The sequence below is a fragment of the Cherax quadricarinatus genome, chromosome 3 (genome assembly GCF_038502225.1).
Source record: "Cherax quadricarinatus isolate ZL_2023a chromosome 3, ASM3850222v1, whole genome shotgun sequence".
NCBI classification, from domain to species: domain Eukaryota; kingdom Metazoa; phylum Arthropoda; class Malacostraca; order Decapoda; family Parastacidae; genus Cherax; species Cherax quadricarinatus.
In genome coordinates this window covers 25015343-25036578 of record NC_091294.1, presented here as the reverse complement: position 1 = coordinate 25036578, position 21236 = coordinate 25015343, and the positions used below count along the sequence as shown (strand labels likewise).

The following is a 21236-nucleotide window of genomic DNA, read 5'->3' as shown; positions in this document are numbered from 1 at the left end:
TAGACCCATCCGCTGACACTTCCACTCCCAAATATCTGAATACTTTCACCTCCTCCATACTCTCTCCCTCCAATGTGATATTCAATCTTTCATCACCTAATCTTTTTGTTATCCTCATGACCTTACTCTTTCCTGTATTCACTTTTATATATATATATATATATATATATATATATATATATATATATATATATATATATATATATATATATATATATATATATATATATATATATATAAAATGTAGTGTTAGAGTGTTTAGCAGAAGTTTGTGGTTACAGGAAAGTGGGTGCAGGAGGGAAGAGGAGCGATTGGTGGAATGATGATGTAAAGAGAGTAGTAAGGGAGAAAAAGTTAGCATATGAGAAGTTTTTACAAAGTAGAACTGATGCAAGGAGGGAAGAGTATATGGAGAAAAAGAGAGAAGTTAAGAGAGTGGTGAAGCAATGTAAAAAGAGAGCAAATGAGAGAGTGGGTGAGATGTTATCAACAAATTTTGTTGAAAATAAGAAAAAGTTTTGGAGTGAGATTAACAAGTTAAGAAAGCCTAGAGAACAAATGGATTTGTCAGTTAAAAATAGGAGAGGAGAGTTATTAAATGGAGAGTTAGAGGTATTGGGAAGATGGAAGGAATATTTTGAGGAATTGTTAAATGTTGATGAAGATAGGGAAGCTGTGATTTCGTGTATAGGGCAAGGAGGAATAACATCTTGTAGGAGTGAGGAAGAGCCAGTTGTGAGTGTGGGGGAAGTTCGTGAGGCAGTAGGTAAAATGAAAGGGGGTAAGGCAGCCGGGATTGATGGGATAAAGATAGAAATGTTAAAAGCAGGTGGGGATATAGTTTTGGAGTGGTTGGTGCAATTATTTAATAAATGTATGGAAGAGGGTAAGGTACCTAGGGATTGGCAGAGAGCATGCATAGTTCCTTTGTATAAAGGCAAAGGGGATAAAAGAGAGTGCAAAAATTATAGGGGGATAAGTCTGTTGAGTGTACCTGGTAAAGTGTATGGTAGAGTTATAATTGAAAGAATTAAGAGTAAGACGGAGAATAGGATAGCAGATGAACAAGGAGGCTTTAGGAAAGGTAGGGGGTGTGTGGACCAGGTGTTTACAGTGAAACATATAAGTGAACAGTATTTAGATAAGGCTAAAGAGGTCTTTGTGGCATTTATGGATTTGGAAAAGGCGTATGACAGGGTGGATAGGGGGGCAATGTGGCAGATGTTGCAAGTGTATGGTGTAGGAGGTAGGTTACTGAAAGCAGTGAAGAGTTTTTACGAGGATAGTGAGGCTCAAGTTAGAGTATGTAGGAAAGAGGGAAATTTTTTCCCAGTAAAAGTAGGCCTTAGACAAGGATGTGTGATGTCACCGTGGTTGTTTAATATATTTATAGATGGGGTTGTAAGAGAAGTAAATGCGAGGGTCTTGGCAAGAGGCGTGGAGTTAAAAGATAAAGAATCACACACAAAGTGGGAGTTGTCACAGCTGCTCTTTGCTGATGACACTGTGCTCTTGGGAGATTCTGAAGAGAAGTTGCAGGGATTGGTGGATGAATTTGGTAGGGTGTGCAAAAGAAGAAAATTAAAGGTGAATACAGGAAAGAGTAAGGTTATGAGGATAACAAAAAGATTAGGTGATGAAAGATTGAATATCAGATTGGAGGGAGAGAGTATGGAGGAGGTGAACGTATTCAGATATTTGGGAGTGGACGTGTCAGCGGATGGGTCTATGAAAGATGAGGTGAATCATAGAATTGATGAGGGAAAAAGAGTGAGTGGTGCACTTAGGAGTCTGTGGAGACAAAGAACTTTGTCCTTGGAGGCAAAGAGGGGAATGTATGAGAGTATAGTTTTACCAACGCTCTTATATGGGTGTGAAGCGTGGGTGATGAATGTTGCAGCGAGGAGAAGGCTGGAGGCAGTGGAGATGTCATGTCTGAGGGCAATGTGTGGTGTGAATATAATGCAGAGAATTCGTAGTTTGGAAGTTAGGAGGAGGAGCGGGATTACCAAAACTGTTGTCCAGAGGGCTGAGGAAGGGTTGTTGAGGTGGTTCGGACATGTAGAGAGAATGGAGCGAAACAGAATGACTTCAAGAGTGTATCAGTCTGTAGTGGAAGGAAGGCGGGGTAGGGGTCGGCCTAGGAAGGGTTGGAGGGAGGGGGTAAAGGAGGTTTTGTGTGCGAGGGGCTTGGACTTCCAGCAGGCATGCGTGAGCGTGTTTGATAGGAGTGAATGGAGACAAATGGTTTTTAATACTTGACGTGCTGTTGGAGTGTGAGCAAAGTAACATTTATGAAGGGATTCAGGGAAACCGGCAGGCCGGACTTGAGTCCTGGAGATGGGAAGTACAGTGCCTGCACTCTGAAGGAGGGGTGTTAATGTTGCAGTTTAAAAACTGTAGTGTAAAGCACCCTTCTGGCAAGACAGTGATGGAGTGAATGATGGTGAAAGTTTTTCTTTTTCGGGCCACCCTGCCTTGGTGGGAATCGGCCGGTGTGATAATAAATAAAATATATATATATATATATATACATATATATATATATATATATATATATATATATATATATATATATATATATATATATATATATATATATATATATATATATATATGTATATATATATATATATATATATATATATATATATATATATATATATATTTATTTATTTATTTATTTATTTATTACACAGGGTTGTACAAAGCTAAGTTCAGGGTCCCGGCTTTATTTACATACTAAAAGTTGTTACCTACATGACCTCATTTGAAAGCCTTTTTATTGTTAAGAGACTTATGAATAGTAAATAGGATGATGTTGGAGCCACCTGTAGGTCAGCGATTAGATATGGCCAATAAATTTTATTTCGTTGATGTTATTATACTGGACGAACATGTTCCACACTCTCACCAGTTTGTAAAGTAAAAGGACACAAGTGCAACTAATATGGCATTTTAATGTGGGAACGTTTCGCTCTCCAGGAGCTTTGTCAAGCCGTTACGGCGTGACGAAGTTCCTGGAGAGCGAAACGTTGCCACAATAAAATGTCACATTAGTTGCTCTTGTGTCCTTTTACTTTACATATTATCGGTAATTACCAAAATATATCGAATCATCTTAGGAATAAACGTTCGCAGATGAAGTGATGTTCTGAAGAAGGTTACTGCCAGTGTGTAGTTGTTGTTTCTTGCCCGTATTGTTGCGCAGAAGTTGTCTTCTCCCTGTACTCGGAGTGGGGTCAAGTGTGGTCACCCACATCTTTCAGGCGGTGTTGAAGGCTCTGCTGAAATAACAGATCTGTCTAGGGGAGAGATGAGCCGTCTTGCTATGTTCTGTATTCTGTCATGAAGTCGTAGACGAAACGGTGGGTAGGCAATCCAAGAAAGTGGAGCATACTCAACGTGTGAGCGCACTTGTGCCTTGTACAGAAATTTTCAGCTGTTTCTGTCGAGCAGATGCGAGATAAGCCTTAGTCTTTGTGCTGTAAGCGTCGTGGCCGCCTTCCTGACAAGATTTACAACGTGGTTCTTCATAGTCAGTTTGGAGTCATATTTCATCCCATGGATATTAACTTCATCCCCAGGTACCATCACTGCTCCATCATTACCATCATGGTGCCTAGAGACCATCATCATTTGTATTTTCTCAGAAGCAAATGTAACATGCAATCGTTTTCCCCAGGTTGATGTAACTGTAAGATGGTTGTAGATGAATGGTTCAGAGAACCGACACGTTGATAAATTAGACACATGTGCAATACTTGGGTATCTTTATTGAGGAAACGTTTCGCCACACAATGGCTTCATCAGTCCATACGAAGGAGAATGGCGAAGAACAGAAGGAGTTTGAGGTAATCAGTCTCTCAGCCTTGAGTCGATGTGATCAGTCCATCAATATTGAAAATAACACAGCATATGCGCGAAGAAGTAGCTTATATACTGTAGACAAGTGAGGTGCAGCAGTCGTAGGTGGTATCACATTTGACAAATCCAAATGTGGAAGTAGGTCATGCCTAAAGGTTAGGCAAGTGAAGAATTCCATGCAACATCTTGGGATCTACTGGGAATTCTTCACATGCCTAACCTTCAGGCATGACTTACTTCCACATTTGGATTTGTCAAATGTGATACCTCCTACAACTGCTGCACCTCACTTGTCTACAGTATATAAGCTACTTCTTCGCGCATATGCTGTGTTATTTTCAAGACTGAGGGACTGACTGCATTGACTCAAGGCTGAGGGACTAATTACCTCAAACTTCTTCTGTTCTTTACCATTCTCCTTTGAATGGACTGATGAAGCCACTGTGTGGCGAAACATTTTCTCAATGAAGATACCCAAGAGTTGCATATTTATCTAATTTATCAGTGCTGATAGATGTGAGTTAGAGGTGCTGCCAGCTGGTCTACACATCTACTCAGCAATCTTGGGCTCACCTTACCTGGGCCCACAACCTTTTCTTGGTCCAGGGATTAAAGAGGAGATATTCTTCATCCTGACTTACTGTCACCTCTGACAACCTTGACACAGTTTTTACACCTAACAAAGGAAGTTCCCTTATTGGATCAGGGAACTGCAAATCTGCTCTCTCTCTCTCTCTCTCTCTCTCTCTCTCTCTCTCTCTCTCTCTCTCTCTCTCTCCAAAATAACCTACCCAAGGTTTGTTTACTTCGGCTTCCCCATGAGTCTGATTTCCACTCGTCTTGTCACCCCATCACTCCCCCCATTACTCCCCCCATCACTCCCCCATCACTCCCCCCATCACTCCTCCATCACTCCCCCCATCACTCCTCCCACAATGCTTGTTGCTGAGTGTGGAACCTGCCCTCCACCTTTCCCCAACAACCTCTCCAGCACCCACTTAGCACTCAATCCCAACACCCCCTCCAGCTGTCCTCCAACACCAACTCCAACAATCCTTCCAACAATCCTCAAACACCAACTCCAACACCTCTTCCATCTATCCTCCAACACCAACTCCAACACATCCTCCAACTAACCTCTAACACCAACTTCACCACCTCCTACAACTATCCTTCAAAAATCCTTCCAACTGTCCTCCAACACCAACTCCAACACCTCCTCCAACTATCTTCCAACACTAAGACTCCCTCCAATTCTCAGTTCACTCGTGAACTCCCATTTCTCCTCCCCCTTCTCTTCTCCCTCCTCTTCTCCTTTTCTCTCCTCCCCTTTACTATCCCTCCCCGCCTCCTCCCAATCTCCCTCCCTCGCTCTCTTGGAGGTGCCATTTACCTCCAGGTGCCAACGTTTGACCTTCGAAGACAGGTAACCCGGGGAAGGAGGAGGAGAGAGAGGTATGATGGGGAGGTTTGGAAGGGGGGAAATGAGTGATGGGGGAGGTTGGGAGGGGGAGAAGGTGTGATGGGGGAGGTTGGGAGGGGAAGAAGGTGTGATGGGGGAGGTTGGGAGGGGGAGAAGGTGTGATGGGGGAGGTTGAGAGGGGGAGAAGGTGTGATGGGGGAGGTTGAGAGGGGGAGAAGGTGTGATGGGGAGGTTGGGAGGGAAAGAAGGTGTGATGGGGAGGTTTGGAGGGGGAGAAGGTGTGATGGGGGAGGTTGGGAGGGGTAGAAGGTGTGATGGGGAGGTTGGGAGGGGAAGAAGGTGTGATGGGGAGGTTGGGAGGGGAAGAAGGTGTGATGGGGAGGTTGGGAGGGGAAGAAGGTGTGATGGGGAGGTTGGGAGGGGAAGAAGGTGTGATGGGGAGGTTGGGAGGGGAAGAAGGTGTGATGGGGAGGTTGGGGGGGTAAGAAGGTGTGTTGGGGAGGTTGGGAGGGGAAGAAGGTGTGATGGGGAGGTTGGGAGGGGAAGAAGGTGTGATGGGGAGGTTGGGAGGGGAAGAAGGTGTGATGGGGAGGTTGGGAGGGGAAGAAGGTGTGATGGGGAGGTTGGGAGGGGAAGAAGGTGTGATGGGGAGGTTGGGAGGGGAAGAAGGTGTGATGGGGGAGGTTGGGAGGGGGAGATGGTGTGATGGGGGAGGTTGAGAGGGGGAGAAGGTGTGACGGGGGAGGTTGAGAGGGGTAGAAGGTGTGATGGGGAGGTTGGGAGGGGAAGAAGGTGTGATGGGGAGGTTGGGAGGGGGAGAAGGTGTGATGGGGGAGGTGGGGCGGGGAAGAAGGTGTGATGGGGAGGTTGGGAGGGGAAGAAGGTGTGATGGGGAGGTTGGGAGGGGAAGAAGGTGTGATGGGGAGGTTGGGAGGGGAAGAAGGTGTGATGGGGAGGTTGGGAGGGGAAGAAGGTGTGATGGGGAGGTTGGGAGGGGAAGAAGGTGTGATGGGGAGGTTGGGAGGGGAAGAAGGTGTGATGGGGAGGTTGGGAGGGGAAGAAGGTGTGATGGGGAGGTTGGGAGGGGAAGAAGGTGTGATGGGGAGGTTGGGAGGGGAAGAAGGTGTGATGGGGAGGTTGGGAGGGGAAAAAGGTGTGATGGGGAGGTTGGGAGGGGAAGAAGGTGTGATGGGGAGGTTGGGAGGGGAAGAAGGTGTGATGGGGAGGTTGGGAGGGGAAGAAGGTGTGATGGGGAGGTTGGGAGGGGAAGAAGATGTGATGGGAGGTTGGGAGGAGAAGAAGGTGTGATGGGGAGGTTGGGAGGGGAAGAAGGTGTGATGGGGAGGGTGGGAGGGGAAGAAGGTGTGATGGGGAGGTTGGGAGGGAAAGAAGGTGTGATGGGGAGGTTGGGAGGGGAAGAAGGTGTGATGGGGGAGGTTGGGAGGGGAAGAAGGTGTGATGGGGAGGTTGGGAGGGGAAGAAGGTATGATGAGGGAGGTTGGGAGGGGAAGAAGGTGTGATGGGGAGGTTGGGTGGGGAAGAAGGTGTGATGGGGAGGTTGGGAGGGGAAGAAGATGTGATGGGGAGGTTGGGAGGAGAAGAAGGTGTGATGGGGAGGTTGGGAGGGGAAGAAGGTGTGATAGGGAGGTTGGGAGGGGGAGAAGGTGTGATGGGGAGGTTGGGAGGGGAAGAAGGTGTGATGGGGAGGTTGGGAGGGGAAGAAGGTGTGATGGGGAGGTTGGGAGGGGAAGAAGGTGTGATGGGGAGGGTGGGAGGGGAAGAAGGTGTGAAGGGGAGGTTGGGAGGGGAAGAAGGTGTGATGGGGAGGTTGGGAGGGGAAGAAGGTGTGAGGGGGCGGTTGGGAGGGGAAGAAGGTGTGATTGGGAGGTTGGGAGGGGAAGAAGGTGTGATGGGGAGGTTGGGAGGGGGAGAAGGTGTGATGTGGGAGGTTGGGAGGGGAAGCAGGTGTGATGGGGAGGTTGGGAGGGGAAGAAGGTGTGATGGGGAGGTTGGGAGGGGAAGAAGGTGTGATGCGGGAGGTTGGGACGGGAAGAAGGTGTGATGGGGGAGGTTGGGAGGGGAAGAAGGTGTGATGGGGAGGCTGGGAGGGGAAGAAGGTGTGATGGGGAGGCTGGGAGGGGAAGAAGGTGTGATGGGGAGGTTGGGAGGGGAAGGTGTGATGGGGAGGCTGGGAGGGGAAGAAGGTGTGATGGGGAGGCTGGGAGGGGAAGAAGGTGTGATGGGGAGGTTGGGAGGGGAAGAAGGTGTGATGGGGAGGTTGGGAGGGGAAGAAGGGGGTGATTGGAATTGTGGGTATAGTAAGGGAAGCTTTGGCTGGGACTAAGGAAATGCGATGGGAAATTATTTACCCAAGAATTTGTATGACTAGGGACGTGTGTATCTAGGGACGGGGGTATGACTAGGGACGTTGTATCTAGGGACGGGGGTATGACTAGGGACGTGTGTATCTAGGGACGGGGTATGACTAGGGACGTTGTATCTAGGGACGGGGGTATGACTAGTGACGTGTATATCTAGGGACGGGGGTATGACTAGGGACGTGTTTATCTAGGGACGGGGTATTACTAGGGACGTGTGTATCTAGGGACGGGGGTATGACTAGGGACGTGTGTATCTAGGGACGGGGGTATGACTAGGGACGTGTGTATCTAGGGACGGGGGTATGACTAGGGACGTTGTATCTAGGGACGGGGGTATGACTAGGGACGTGTGTATCTAGGGACGGGGTATGACTAGGGACGTTGTATCTAGGGACGGGGGTATGACTAGGGACGTGTGTATCTAGGGACGGGGTATGACTAGGGACGTTGTATCTAGGGACGGGGGTATGACTAGGGACGTGTGTATCTAGGGACGGGGGTATGACTAGGGACGTGTGTATCTAGGGACGGGGGTATGACTAGGGACGTGTGTATCTAGGGACGGGGGTATGACTAGGGACGTTGTATCTAGGGACGGGGGTATGACTAGGGACGTGTGTATCTAGGGACGGGGGTATGACTAGGGACGTTGTATCTAGGGACGGGGGTATGACTAGGGACGTGTGTATCTAGGGACGGGGGTATGACTAGGGACGTGTGTATCTAGGGACGGGGGTATGACTAGGGACATGTGTATCTAGGGACGGGGTATGACTAGGGACGTTGTATCTAGGGACGGGGGTATGACTAGTGACGTGTGTATCTAGGGACGGGGGTATGACTAGGGACGTGTGTATCTAGGGACGGGGGTATGACTAGGGACGTGTGTATCTAGGGACGGGGGTATGACTAGGGACGTGTGTATCTTGGGACAGGGGTATGACTAGGGACGTGTGTATCTAGGGACGGGGGTATGACTAGGGACGTGTGTATCTAGGGACGGGGGTATGACTAGGGACGTGTGTATCTAGGGACGGGGGTATGACTAGGGACGTGTGTATCTAGGGACGGGGGTATGACTAGGGACGTTGTATCTAGGGACGGGGGTATGACTAGGGACGTGTGTATCTAGGGACGGGGTATGACTAGGGACGTTGTATCTAGGGACGGGGGTATGACTAGGGACGTGTGTATCTAGGGACGGGGTATTACTAGGGACGTTGTATCTAGGGACGGGGGTATGACTAGGGACGTTGTATCTAGGGACGGGGGTATGACTAGGGACGTGTGTATCTAGGGACGGGGGTATGACTAGGGACGTGTGTATCTAGGGACGGGGGTATGACTAGGGACGTTGTATCTAGGGACGGGGGTATGACTAGGGACGTGTGTATCTAGGGACGGGGGTATGACTAGGGACGTTGTATCTAGGGACGGGGGTATGACTAGGGACGTGTGTATCTAGGGACGGGGTATGACTAGGGACGTTGTATCTAGGGACGGAGGTATGACAAGGGACATATATGTGTTTATCTAGGGACGGAGGTATGACTAGGGACGTGTGTGTGTATTTAAGAACGGAGGTATGACTAGGGACGTGTGTGTATTCATCTAGGGACGGAAGTATGACTAGGGACGTATGAGTGTGTATCTAGGGACTGAGGAATGACTAGGGACGTGTGTGTGTGTATCTAGAGACAGAGGTATGACCATGGACGTGTGAGTGTGTATCTTGGGTACGGAGGTATGGCTAGGGACGTATGAGTGTCTATCTAGGGACGGAGGAATGAGTAGGGACGTATGAATGTGTTTCTAGGGACGGAAGAATGACTAGGCATGTGTGAGTGTGTATCTGGAGACGGAGGAATGACTAGGGACGTGTGAGTGTGTGTCTAAGGATGGAGGTATGACTAGGGACGTGTGTGTGTGTGTATCTAGGGACGGAGGTATGACTAGGGATGTGTGAGTGTGTATCTAGGGACGGAGGTATGGTTAAGGACGTGTGAGTGTGTATCTAGGGACGGAGGTTGATTAGGGACGTGTGTATGTGTATCTAGGGACGGAGGTATGATTAAGGACGTTTGTGTGCGTATCTAAGGGGTGGAGGTATGACTAGGGGCATGTAAATGTGTATCTAGCGACGGATGTATGACTAGGGACGTGGGTGTGTATCTAGGGACGGAGGTATGACTAGGAACGTTGGTGTGCATCTAGGGACGGATGTGTATCTAGAGACATAAATGTGTATCTAGGGACGGATGTGTATCTAGAGACATAAATGTGTATCTAGGGACGGGGTATGACTAGGGACGTGAGAGTGTATCTGGAGACGGAGGTATGACTAGGGACGAGTGTGTATCTGGGGACGGAGGTATGACTAAGGATGTGAGAGTGTATTTAGGGACTGAGGTATGACTAGGGACGAGTGTGTATCTGGGGACGGAGGTATGACTAAGGATGTGAGAGTGTATTTAGGGACTGAGGTATGACTAGGGACGAGTGTGTATCTGGGGACAGAGGTATGACTAAGGATGTGAGAGTGTATTTAGGGACTGAGGTATGACTAGGGACTGAGGTATGACTAGGGACGGAACAAGATGAGTAATGTGGATGAGGACGATTTGCCAGACTCGCCGTTGCTGCTGAGGTTATTCCGTTAATGTGCGCCTTAGGCGATATGCTCGGCACTGTGCTCACCCCATAATGCTTCTCTTTCAAGGAAGTTTGCCGCCTTTACCCTCCCGAGCCTCTACTCTGTTTCCTGTCTTCTCCGCCTTTTCGCACTTTTCATAGTTTTGCACTTACGGCAGATAAATTTTAAGAGGCACTTGTCAGACCAGACCAGCAGCTTGCCCAGAACCAGTGTATTATGTCACGTCGTTCACTTACATGAGAAATAAAACTGGTCGCAGTACTGACCTTTGTGGAATCCCATTTGTCACACTCGCCCATCCCAACACCTCTTCCCGAACAACAACCCGTTGTTGCTTTTGTGTTAAGTGTTCTTTGATCCACCTAAGTGTCTTCCCTGTTGTCCCTGTCTGCTCCTCTAGTTTATGTCCCAGTGTGGTGGTTTTGTATCCGATCTCACCTTACAGTCCAGAAATATGCAGTCTACTCATCCCTCATCCTCTCTGTCTCACTTGCCTCACGTCTGCTACCTTGTCAAAGAAACTAACAATCTTCTCAGACAGTTCTTATCATCTTATAAACCGTGTAAGTTGTTAGTCATTAACCCGCTTCTTTCCAGGTGCTCTACTAGTCTTCTACTTATAATCTTTTTCCATTGCCTTCCATACTGCGTGTTAGTGACGCTAACATGTTGTGTAACCCTACTTGTTTTCTGTCCCCTTTCTTAAATACTGGGACTGCATGTGCAGTCTTCCACACTCGTGGCAGCTGCGTCTTCTCTCGGAACCCACGAAGAGATGGTGTCTGGTTCCATTGTCTTCGAGGTATCTAAGTGCTCAGTCACCTCTTCACTTCTTCCCCCATTGTGTGTATTGTGTCCAGTGCTCATTGGTGGACTCTCCCTCAGTGACTCTCTGGTAATGTCGTTGTTTCCATGAAGAAAAAACTCCTTAAATCTTTTACTGAGCTCCATGCAGACTTCCAGGTTATTTCTTGTGAGCCCTTTTCCTTCCTTCTTGAGTCTAACTTCCTGCTTATTCCTTGCTTTCCTTCTGATGAGGTTACGTGTGTGTGTGTGTGTGTGTGTGTGTGTGTGTGTGTGTGTGTATGTGTGTGTTTGTGTGTATATATATTGTGTAAGCATGTTTGTGTGTGCATGTGTGTTGATGTGAGTATGTATGTGTGTGTGTGTGTGTACTCACCTACTTGTGTGTGTGTGTGTGTGTGTATACTCACCTAGTTGCACTCACCTAGTTGAGGTTGCAGGGGTCGAGTCCTAGCTCCTGGCCCCGCCTCTTCACTGGTCGCTACTAGGTCACTCTCCCTGAACCGTGAGCTTTATCATACCTCTGCTTAAAGCTATGTATGGATCCTGCCTCCACTACATCGCTTCCCAAACTATTCCACTTCCTGACTACTCTATGGCTGAAGAAATACTTCCTAACATCCCTGTGATTCATCTGTGTCTTCAACTTCCATCTGTGTCCCCTTGTTGCTGTGTCCAGTCTCTGGAACATCCTGTCTTTGTCCACCTTGTCAATTCCTCTCAGTATTTTGTATTGTGTCTGTATGTGTGTGTGTGTATGTGTATGTGTGTGTGTGTAGTGTGTGTATATATATTGTATAAGCATGTTTGTGTGTGCATGTGTGTTGGTGTGTGTATGTGTGTGTGTGTGTGCGTGCGTGTGTGTGTGTGTGTGTGTGTGTGTGTGTGTGTGTGTGTGTGTGTGTGTGTGTGCGCGTGTGTGTGTGTGTGTGTATGTGTGTGTGTATGTGTGTGTGCAGTGTGTGTGTATGTATATTGTGTAAGCATGTTTGTGTGTGCATGTGTGTTGGTGTATGTGTGTGTTTTCTATAGAGGTTGTTCTCCCTGGGCACGGGAGGGAGGAGAGAGGTTGTTCTCCCTTGCTGCGGGAGGGAGGAATAAACCTAATTGGTATCTGTGAGCGGTGGTCGGCGCCTTACACAGCTCGTGCTAATGAGAAGCAAACACAGCCTCGCTAAGGTTTGTTTGCAGCGGGGAAAAAAAGAGAGGAAAAACGGGCAGGTGGGATGATTTCGCTCACAGTAACTTACTTTTTTCCATCCTGGTTTTTTCTCTACTCTCTTTTTTTTTGCGCGACGCTGACTGGCAAGTGACCAACGGGAGTGCAGGCGCACGCGTGTGTGAGGTTCTCGCGGAGTCCGCAAGCGGCGATGTCCGTGGATTCGCTAGCTTGATTTAACGGCGGGTTTGGCTTGGAGGCGGCAGCGTTAGTGTCGGTGGCGACGCTAGTGAAGTCACCGCCGCCGCCGCCGCCGCTCGTCTTTAGCGACGCTGAACAAACAAGTGACTAGCGCCGCTCCGTTTTCTATATCCTTCCTTCAACTAACCTCCACCACCACCCCGGTCCCCCACCCTCCATACCTCCAAACAATTCTCCTCCACAGAACACCCTCCACGTGAGCCATCATCCTGAACCTCCCCACCACCACCACCACAACTCCCTCTCCTTCAACAGGAATTCCTCCGAAGGACCATTTCCATAAGGTCCCTTCCACCGGACACCTCCCCTCCCACCAATTATAGGACCCCCCACCCCCCTTCCACAGGACCAGGTTCCCAAGGACCCTTTTGCACTGGACATCCCGCTCCCCCCACCTATTACAGGACTCGCCCCTCTTCCACAGTACACCCCCCCCCATGACACCACTCCAGACAACCCCCCATCCTCCTCCTCCTCCGCTCTACTCGCCATCCCTTATTGGATACAGGATAAATTGGCGGGTGTCTGGCTGGACTCGCCCTAAAATAGCAACGAGTGATAAGTTGGCGGACGAGAGAAATCCAACACTCCCGCGAAAAGGAGAGAAAAAAAAAAGGTGGCGGGGATATGTTTGCAAGAGCGGTAAACCCAGGACTCCCGCCAGAAAAAAAAAAATTGGCGGGAGATGCTTTCCCGGGCGCGGGAAATCCACGACTCCCGCCAAAAGTTGGCGGAGAGATGTACGCAGACTCGAGAATTCCACTACTACTGCTAAAAATATGGCGGGAGTTATGTACGCTGGCGCGTGAAATCCAAGATTCCCGCAAAAAAAAAAAAAAAACTTAATGGCTGGAGAAACGATCGCGGACGCGGGAGTTCCACCACTCTCCCCTCCTCCCCCCCCTCCATCCCAAAAATGGTGGAATATATGCTAGCGGGCGCGTGAAATCCAAGATTCCCGCCAAAAAACAAGAGTGGCGGGAGATACGGTGGCGGGCGCGGGAAATCCAAATTTCCCGCCAAAAAAAGCCAGTGGCGGGAAATATCGTAGTTCAGATAAACACAGACACAAAACAGACGTTGTTTTGTCTCCTTGTTAACACTGTGGTGATATCTCCCACCTCACTACTAGTTCCAAGGTGTTGCAACACTATTAAGCCCAGGAAATCCAACAAAGCTTTAAAATCAGCGTCAAGGAAAGCCGTCGAAGCTAAAAGAGTAAACACGGCTGTATTAGCTGAGAGAGAGAGGGAGGAAGAGAGAGAGAGAGAGAGAGAGAGAGAGAGAGAGAGAGAGAGAGAGAGAGAGAGAGAGAGAGAGAGAGAGAGAGAGAGAGAGAGAGAGAGAGAATGGTGATAGCTGGAGCGGCCGCCAGCTGCTGCATTTTACCTCAAGTTTAGCACCGAACAACTGTGTTGACATGCTGCTGATACATGTAACGTTGTGATGCTGTATTTTGTGTTGAGGGGCGCGTCTGTGTGTGTTTGTATGTGTATTACTGTGTGTGGGGGGAGGGGGGGAAGGGTGGTCATTTGTCGTAATCGTATATCCTCGCTCGAAGACTCCGCCAATCAGAAGGGTTTAATTCTTTCTTGCTTTATTCTTAACTAACATATACTAACATGTTCTCTATTCCCTAATGTGTATATACATACCACCGTATGTCCTTCGATGATGGGTACAACATCTAGCTTGGCAGGATGCACCATTGTTAAGGATTGTGTGGTCTAGTGGTCTAAAGCTTCATGCGTTTTCTCTCACCATGGCGGGCCAAAACAGCATGGGTTCGACTCCTTGGCTAGTGCAGTGTTGTTATTGATCAATATCACTTGTTCTGTGGGTACAAATATATATATATATATATATATATATATATATATATATATATATATATATATATATATATATATAATAACTGCTCGTTATTAAGGCTGTCATGCTATCGAGGTTTAGAGAGAGTGGTCTTATCACATCCAGTTATGGCAGGTACCTCATGCTCTCACTGACCTAAGTCACTTTCACATACGGGTAAGTATTTGCAACTGGCATCAATGAGCCATGACGGTCTTCTTGATCCTGCCGGGTAAATAAGTAAGTTTATTTAGGCACATGTACACATAAACACAATTATCATACAGAGTGTAACTAACCTACGGTAACCCAAAAAAATTCAAACTGACTTATTTCCATTTGTGTCGTTAATGTTGTACAGTTCAACGTCAGGTGTCTGACTATATTTACTATATTCGCTATTCACCTTATTCACTGTGTACTCCACTGGTACAGAGTGAAGATATTCGCATTTCACTCTCTAGATGTTCTCAGTTGTTTGATCATACTGTGACCACAGACCATGTTGGCAACACCAACATGCCTGAGGCTCATGACTCATGGCTGCTATTTTTTTTCTTCCTGTGGGTTTTCGTTTCCTGCTCACTCACTAAGCTAACTTGTTGCTTTAAGATTATTACTACCCGAATATTTGTACTTATCTCTCTGTTTTTGGGTTACACCTTCTCCTGTTAATATTGATGCACTTGTGGCAACAGCAGCTGCCTGAGACCAGGTCTGGCAACCCGTCACTGCTTCAAGCAGACAACCATTTTCAAATTAACTTATTAAATTGTGGTCCTCACCTCACTTTTCTGACTCTTGTCACCTTGTTAGACGCTTGTGAGGCTCACAAGGTGTAGAGTCCTCTTTAACCATGTGTAGAGTTCTCTTCAACCATGTGTAGAGTTCTCTTCTACCATATGTAGAGTTCTCTTCAACCATATGTAGAGTTCTCTTCAACCATGTGAAGAGTTCTCTTCAACCATGTATAGAGTCCTCTTCAACCATGTGTACTCCTCTTCAACCATGTGTAGAGTTCTCTTCAACCATGTGTAGAGTTCTCTTCAACCATGTGTAGTCCTCTTCAACCATGTGTAGAGTTCTCTTCTACCATATGTAGAGTTCTCTTCAACCATATGTAGAGTTCTCTTCAACCATGTGCAGAGTTCTCTTCAACCATGTGTAGAGTTCTCTTCAACCATATGTAGAGTTCTCTTCAACCATATGTAGAGTTCTCTTCAACCATGTGTAGAGTTCTCTTCGACCATATATAGAGTTCTCTTCAACACTGTGTAGAGTCCTCTTCATCGATGTGTAGAGTTCTCTTCAACACTGCGTAGAGTCCTCTTTAACGATGTGTAGAGTCCTCTTCAACATTGTGTAGAATCCTCTTCATCGAAGTGTAGAGTCCTCTTCAATAATGTGTAAAGTTCTCTTCAACCCTGTGCAGAGAATTCTAAGTTCAGTCAATATTTCAATCAGTGTTAAGCTGAAGAAATGTTTCCTGACATCCCTTCTGGTTTCCTCCTGTGACACACCGTCAAGCTCTTGTTATCCTTCCACATACCTAATTCCCCTCAACTTACTCATCAGTTATGATGCTCTCCATAGTACTTTCTCAGGCTTCACCTTGTGTTATGCAAGGTGTGGGTTCCACACCAGCGCTGCTGACTCAAGAACGGGTACGAAGTTACGAGCTGTTCTGAACTACTTTTTCCCTCAGGTCCTGAAAGGCACTCTTATACTTGCCAGCTTAGTCCGTGCTGCTACTGTTGATGTTATTGTGTTACTGTGAGCCTCAGGTAACAAGCTTGAAGTACACTGTATTCCCAGACCTTTGGTCTTTAACTACCTTTGAGAGGTTTTTGCCCGTCGTTGATTCTGTTTTCAACGTCCTTTCTCCATCTCCCAGCTTCATAGGTCTGCTTTTGCGTGGTTTTGATTTCAATTATCATTAATCAGATCATTCCTGAACTCTATCCAGATCTTCTCACAACCTTATTTCATTCTTTTCAGTTTGTATTCTCGTTATTATCTTCACAGCATCTACGGATAAGCTTATACTGCATGCGACTTAATTTCTGTAATAAGTTCACATATATACACGAAGAACAACACAGGTCCCAACACTGGTCCTTGTGGAACTCCACAAGTTACACTCTCCCGTCCCGAGTTTTCATCGTTTATAGTGTTTTTGTTTACTATGATTTAAGAAACCCCTCCTCCGTGCTATTTCTTTCCTTTTACCCCGATTTTTTTTCACTTGAAAAGTATATATAGTAGTCTCATCCTACTCATTCCTGTTTGACCTCCGTTAATCTGTTATATTTCTTTAAAAGCTTCGTAAGACTTATCCTTATATTTTTTTTTTTTACAGCCAGGTTGGTGCTCTGTCAAAAGTTTAATGCTTTCAAGATGTTTACCAAGCTTCTTCTTATAAACTTTTCCAGCAACTTACACGTTACACTCATTAGGAACACTGGTCAGTAGTTCAAGGCTCCGTATCTCTCTCAGGAATCGGCACAAGGAGGATATTGGTCAAGGAAGTAGGAAGGACACCCTCGGTATAACTTAATAACTAAGATTATACAGCGCTTACAAAGGGTTATCGGGAAGCTGCCTTAAAGTTCTGAGGATTTCAACAACTGATGATCAACCTTGATCTAGCGCAATGACTAACTCATACTCAGTGAAGGGAAAATCACTCTCATCAATATTTTGGAGTGTGAAATAAATCAGTTTCAATTTCAACTTTCCTTCGGAAACATTCTCTAGGTTTGTTCTTATATCAAATGGTGACTTTTATTTCTGGATGTTTTGACTCAGTTATTTACGAGGTCAATATTTAAGAGAAAAATACTGAACAATATTAGTAGCTGAGGAGTTTTGGTGACACGCTTTGCCTGGGATTGTGCTGAGGCAGTGCTGAGGCAGTGCTGATGCAGTGCTGAAGCAGTGCTGAGGCAGTGCTGAGGCAGTGCTGAGGCAGTGCTGAAGCAGTACTGAGGCAGTGCTGAGGCAGTGCTGAGGCAGTGCTGAGGCAGTGCTGAAGCAGTGCTGAGGCAGTGCTGAGGCAGTGTTGAGGCAGTGCTGAAGCAGTGCTGAGGCAGTGCTGAGACAGTGCTGAGGCAGTGCTGATACAGTGCTGAAGCAGTGCTGAGGCAGTACCTGGATATAAATTAGAATATTACTTAGGAAGAAAAGAAGTTGCAGCTATATTATTTACAGGTAAGTACTGGTTGACCATCGCTGCAACACACTCGTACATCTAACAAGAAAGATATTGTAATAAAAGACTGTGATGGATAGCTTACAATTATTTACCACGGAACATTGCTTCCATTAAGAAACATTAACCTGACTTGCATCACTAGTGCAAACGAGGATATCGATATCACCTGTTTGCAGGAATATACACTACCAGTGATTTTCTAACATAAATCACACAACTAATTGTTGTGTGATTTATGTTAGAAAAAACTTGGTACACTTACAGCCCTACGAAGTCGAGTAAACATGGAGTGTCAGGGTGTTAAGGTGTATACAGGCAACTTCTCCATTAATATTATCAATTTTTATGCCCCAGTTGAACATTCTGAACCTGATGCTGAACCAGATCACAACTTTAATACCAGAAATAGGAATCTTGGAAGGTCTATAACAACCACCACTGGAACTAAACTGGGATATTTTTTGGATGGAAATAAATGGTTTAAAATACCGACAGTGCAAATATAAACACATAAGCAGTATAATGTGATCCTTTACTGACAACGTTTCGCCCACACAATGAGCTTTATCAAGTCACAAACAGATCTATCTGGGTGAAAGGTACGTGAGTATTTATAGGATGGAGTCAGGTGGAGAATACTGACTCTATCCTATAAATACTCGCGCATCTTTCACCCAGGTACATCTGTTTGTGACTGGATAAAGCTGGGCGAAACGTTGTCAATAAAGGATCACATTATACTGCTTATATGTTTATATTTCTAGGATAATTTCTAAATGAACATGGTAATGCTAGAATTGTGGGCACCACTGAGTCTATTTACATATATATAGCGACATATTATCTCAATCTAGAATTCAGTGCAACTTATACTGTGACTATTATAGTTGACCAATTTCTATCTGATCACTTTCCAAGACTCACAACTGTCAATCTTGAGAATATTTCCAGCAATCAAGACGCAAATTACCGAAAAAAATCTTAGTTTAGATTATATAAATATCACTATTAACTGCGTTGATCTATAGTACGTGAATTACGATCCCACTGACATCCCAGTTCAGTGTTTCCGAGGTGTTGAAGTCGATAGACTTCAAACCCCGTGAGGTATATATGAGATATATTTTTTTTTTACACATGGGCAGTATCCCACCTAGGTAGGGTGATCTAAAAAAGAAGAAACACTTTCATTATCATTCATTCCATCAATAATATCTTGTAATATTAGTAATATATAACATAATAGGTCAAAACCACTACGCAGGAGGCCTGGTCATGGACGATCAGCGGGGTCGTTGACCCCCGGAATACCCTCCAGATAGACCCTCCAGGTAGGTTAACACGGGTAGTTAGGAGGATGAGGACTAGTAAAACTTATTCCAGTTGTCTCCACACTGAACTTCTGATCCCACGTCGAATCTTTAACTCAAGTTGACCCCACACTCAACTTCTGACCCCACGTCGACTCTCTAACTCAGATTCGCCCTACACTGAACTTCTGACCCCCCAGGTCGACCTAAGCACACTTTATAACCTCCCCCCACCACCACCCAACCCGCACCCCACACTGATATCTGACTTTCCGTCCACAGCCGTCCAAGTCGAACGCGTCGCGGGTGGTGCTGACGCGGCTGGACTTCCGGTCGTCGGGGCTCTACCGCTGTGAGATCTCCGTCGAGGACAGCTTCAACACGCTCAACCGCTTTGGCCGCATGATGGTCGTTGGTGAGTGTTTGGTCACCAGAGTGTGTTTAGTCGGCCAGGATGTGTTTAGTCGCCAGGGTGTGTTTATTTGGCCAGGGTGTATTTGTTTGTTCCCCAGGGTGAGTTTAGTCGCTAGTGAATGTTTGATAGTGGAAAGTGCTTATTTACTTGAGTATGTAAAGCAGGGAGATTCGCTGTTACAAATTCGCTGGACGTTACACAAGAAGACGAGAATGCAGGGAGTGCTATCTGCCAGGCTCTGTGATACCTCCAAGTCTGACTGGAAACTTGGTCTCACTACCCGTCTTCTAGAGTGAGGTTGAGCACTTTTGTGAATATCGAATTCCGGAGACTGTCTCATTTATTTAGTTTAGGGACGTCATATGAGGATTTAGATGTTAGGATCTGCATCCTCATAGATCCTTATAGATTACCTACGCATTGTTCCCTACTTCTCAAATTGCCCAGTTTGTTCTCGAGAACTGCGTCAATGTCATCAATTCTAAGCAAGACGCTATATGTGAGGACAATGCGTGATACACCTGGCAGAATGGATCTCACTTTGTATCAGTCACTTGCTGGTTGGCCGAAATGATTTTGTATTTGGATGGATTAAAAACGAGTCCCACATCCTGTCCCCGTGTCATCATCTGAGCAAAATCTGCTAGAAGGGATTCCCTTGTGCTCGCCAGTGTGCAATCAGAAGAGAAACGTGGTGAGAGGGATATCTTCGCTGGATACCCTTCGATGAAGTGATTTAATTCTCCCCAAAAAGGAGCATCGACTCCTCGCAATATCCAGTTGAAACAAAAGTGAAGTGACTGGGTAAATATGTGTGTATGGCTTTTATACACCACTCTTTTCAGCAGATTAAATACATTCTTGAAGTCTAGTTTTACTACTGTATTGTCCCCAAGCAGGTTATTGACATACGTCCTTGTTGCATGTACTGCTGCTTCGCTGGATGAAGCAACATGGTCGCCTCTGTGCGAATAAATATGGCAGTTACTTTAGCAACGAGGCGGCAAAGAGTGCCAACGGCAATGGGCCAAATTCCTACATCTTTCTTTTCATGGCACAGAACAAAGCACCATAGAAAAACGGTTTAATATGGTAGGGAATTACCTGGAGTTTACCTGGAGAGAGTTCCGGGGGTCAACGCCCCCGCGGCCCGGTCTGTGACCAGGCCTCCTGGTGGATCAGAGCTTGATCAACCAGGCTGTTGCTGCTGGCTGCACGCAAACCAACGTACGAGCCACAGCCCGGCTGATCAGGAACTGACTTTAGGTGCTTGTCCAGTGCCAGCTTGAAGACTGCCAGGGGTCTGTTGGTAATCCCCCTTACGTGTGCTGGGAGGCAGTTGAACAGTCTCGGGCCCCTGACACTTATTGTATGGTCTCTTAACGTGCTAGTGACACCCCTGCTTTTCATTGGGGGGATGGTGCATCGTCTGCCAAGTCTTTTGCTTTCGTAGTGAGTGATTTTCGTGTGCAAGTTCGGTACTAGTCCCTCTAGGATTTTCCAGGTGTATATAATCATGTATCTCTCCCTCCTGCGTTCCAGGGAATACAGGTTTAGGAACCTCAAGCGCTCCCAATAATTGAGGTGTTTTATCTCCGTTATGCGCGCCGTGAAGGCTCTCTGTACATTTTCTAGGTCAGCAATTTCACCTGCCTTGAAAGGTGCTGTTAGTGTGCAGCAATATTCCAGCCTAGATAGAACAAGTGACCTGAAGAGTGTCATCATGGGCTTGGCCTCCCTAGTTTTGAAGGTTCTCATTATCCATCCTGTCATTTTTCTAGCAGATGCGATTGATACAATGTTATGGTCCTTGAAGGTGAGATCCTCCGACATGATCACTCCCAGGTCTTTAACGTTGGTGTTTCGCTCTATTTTGTGGCCAGAATTTGTTTTGTACT

General features: G+C 46.5%; 1 protein-coding gene across 1 annotated transcript in view; it reads left to right on the top strand.

The window, feature by feature from the left end:
* LOC128684081 (uncharacterized) overlaps positions 1-19634 on the top strand; it is a 642598-nt gene extending 622964 nt beyond the window's left edge. Inside the window, exon 3 of the mRNA XM_070093161.1 lies at positions 19206-19634. Coding sequence (XP_069949262.1) covers positions 19206-19634 — 429 coding nt within the window. The remainder of the gene's footprint in view (positions 1-19205) is intronic.
* Positions 19635-21236: the final 1602 nt, after the last annotated feature.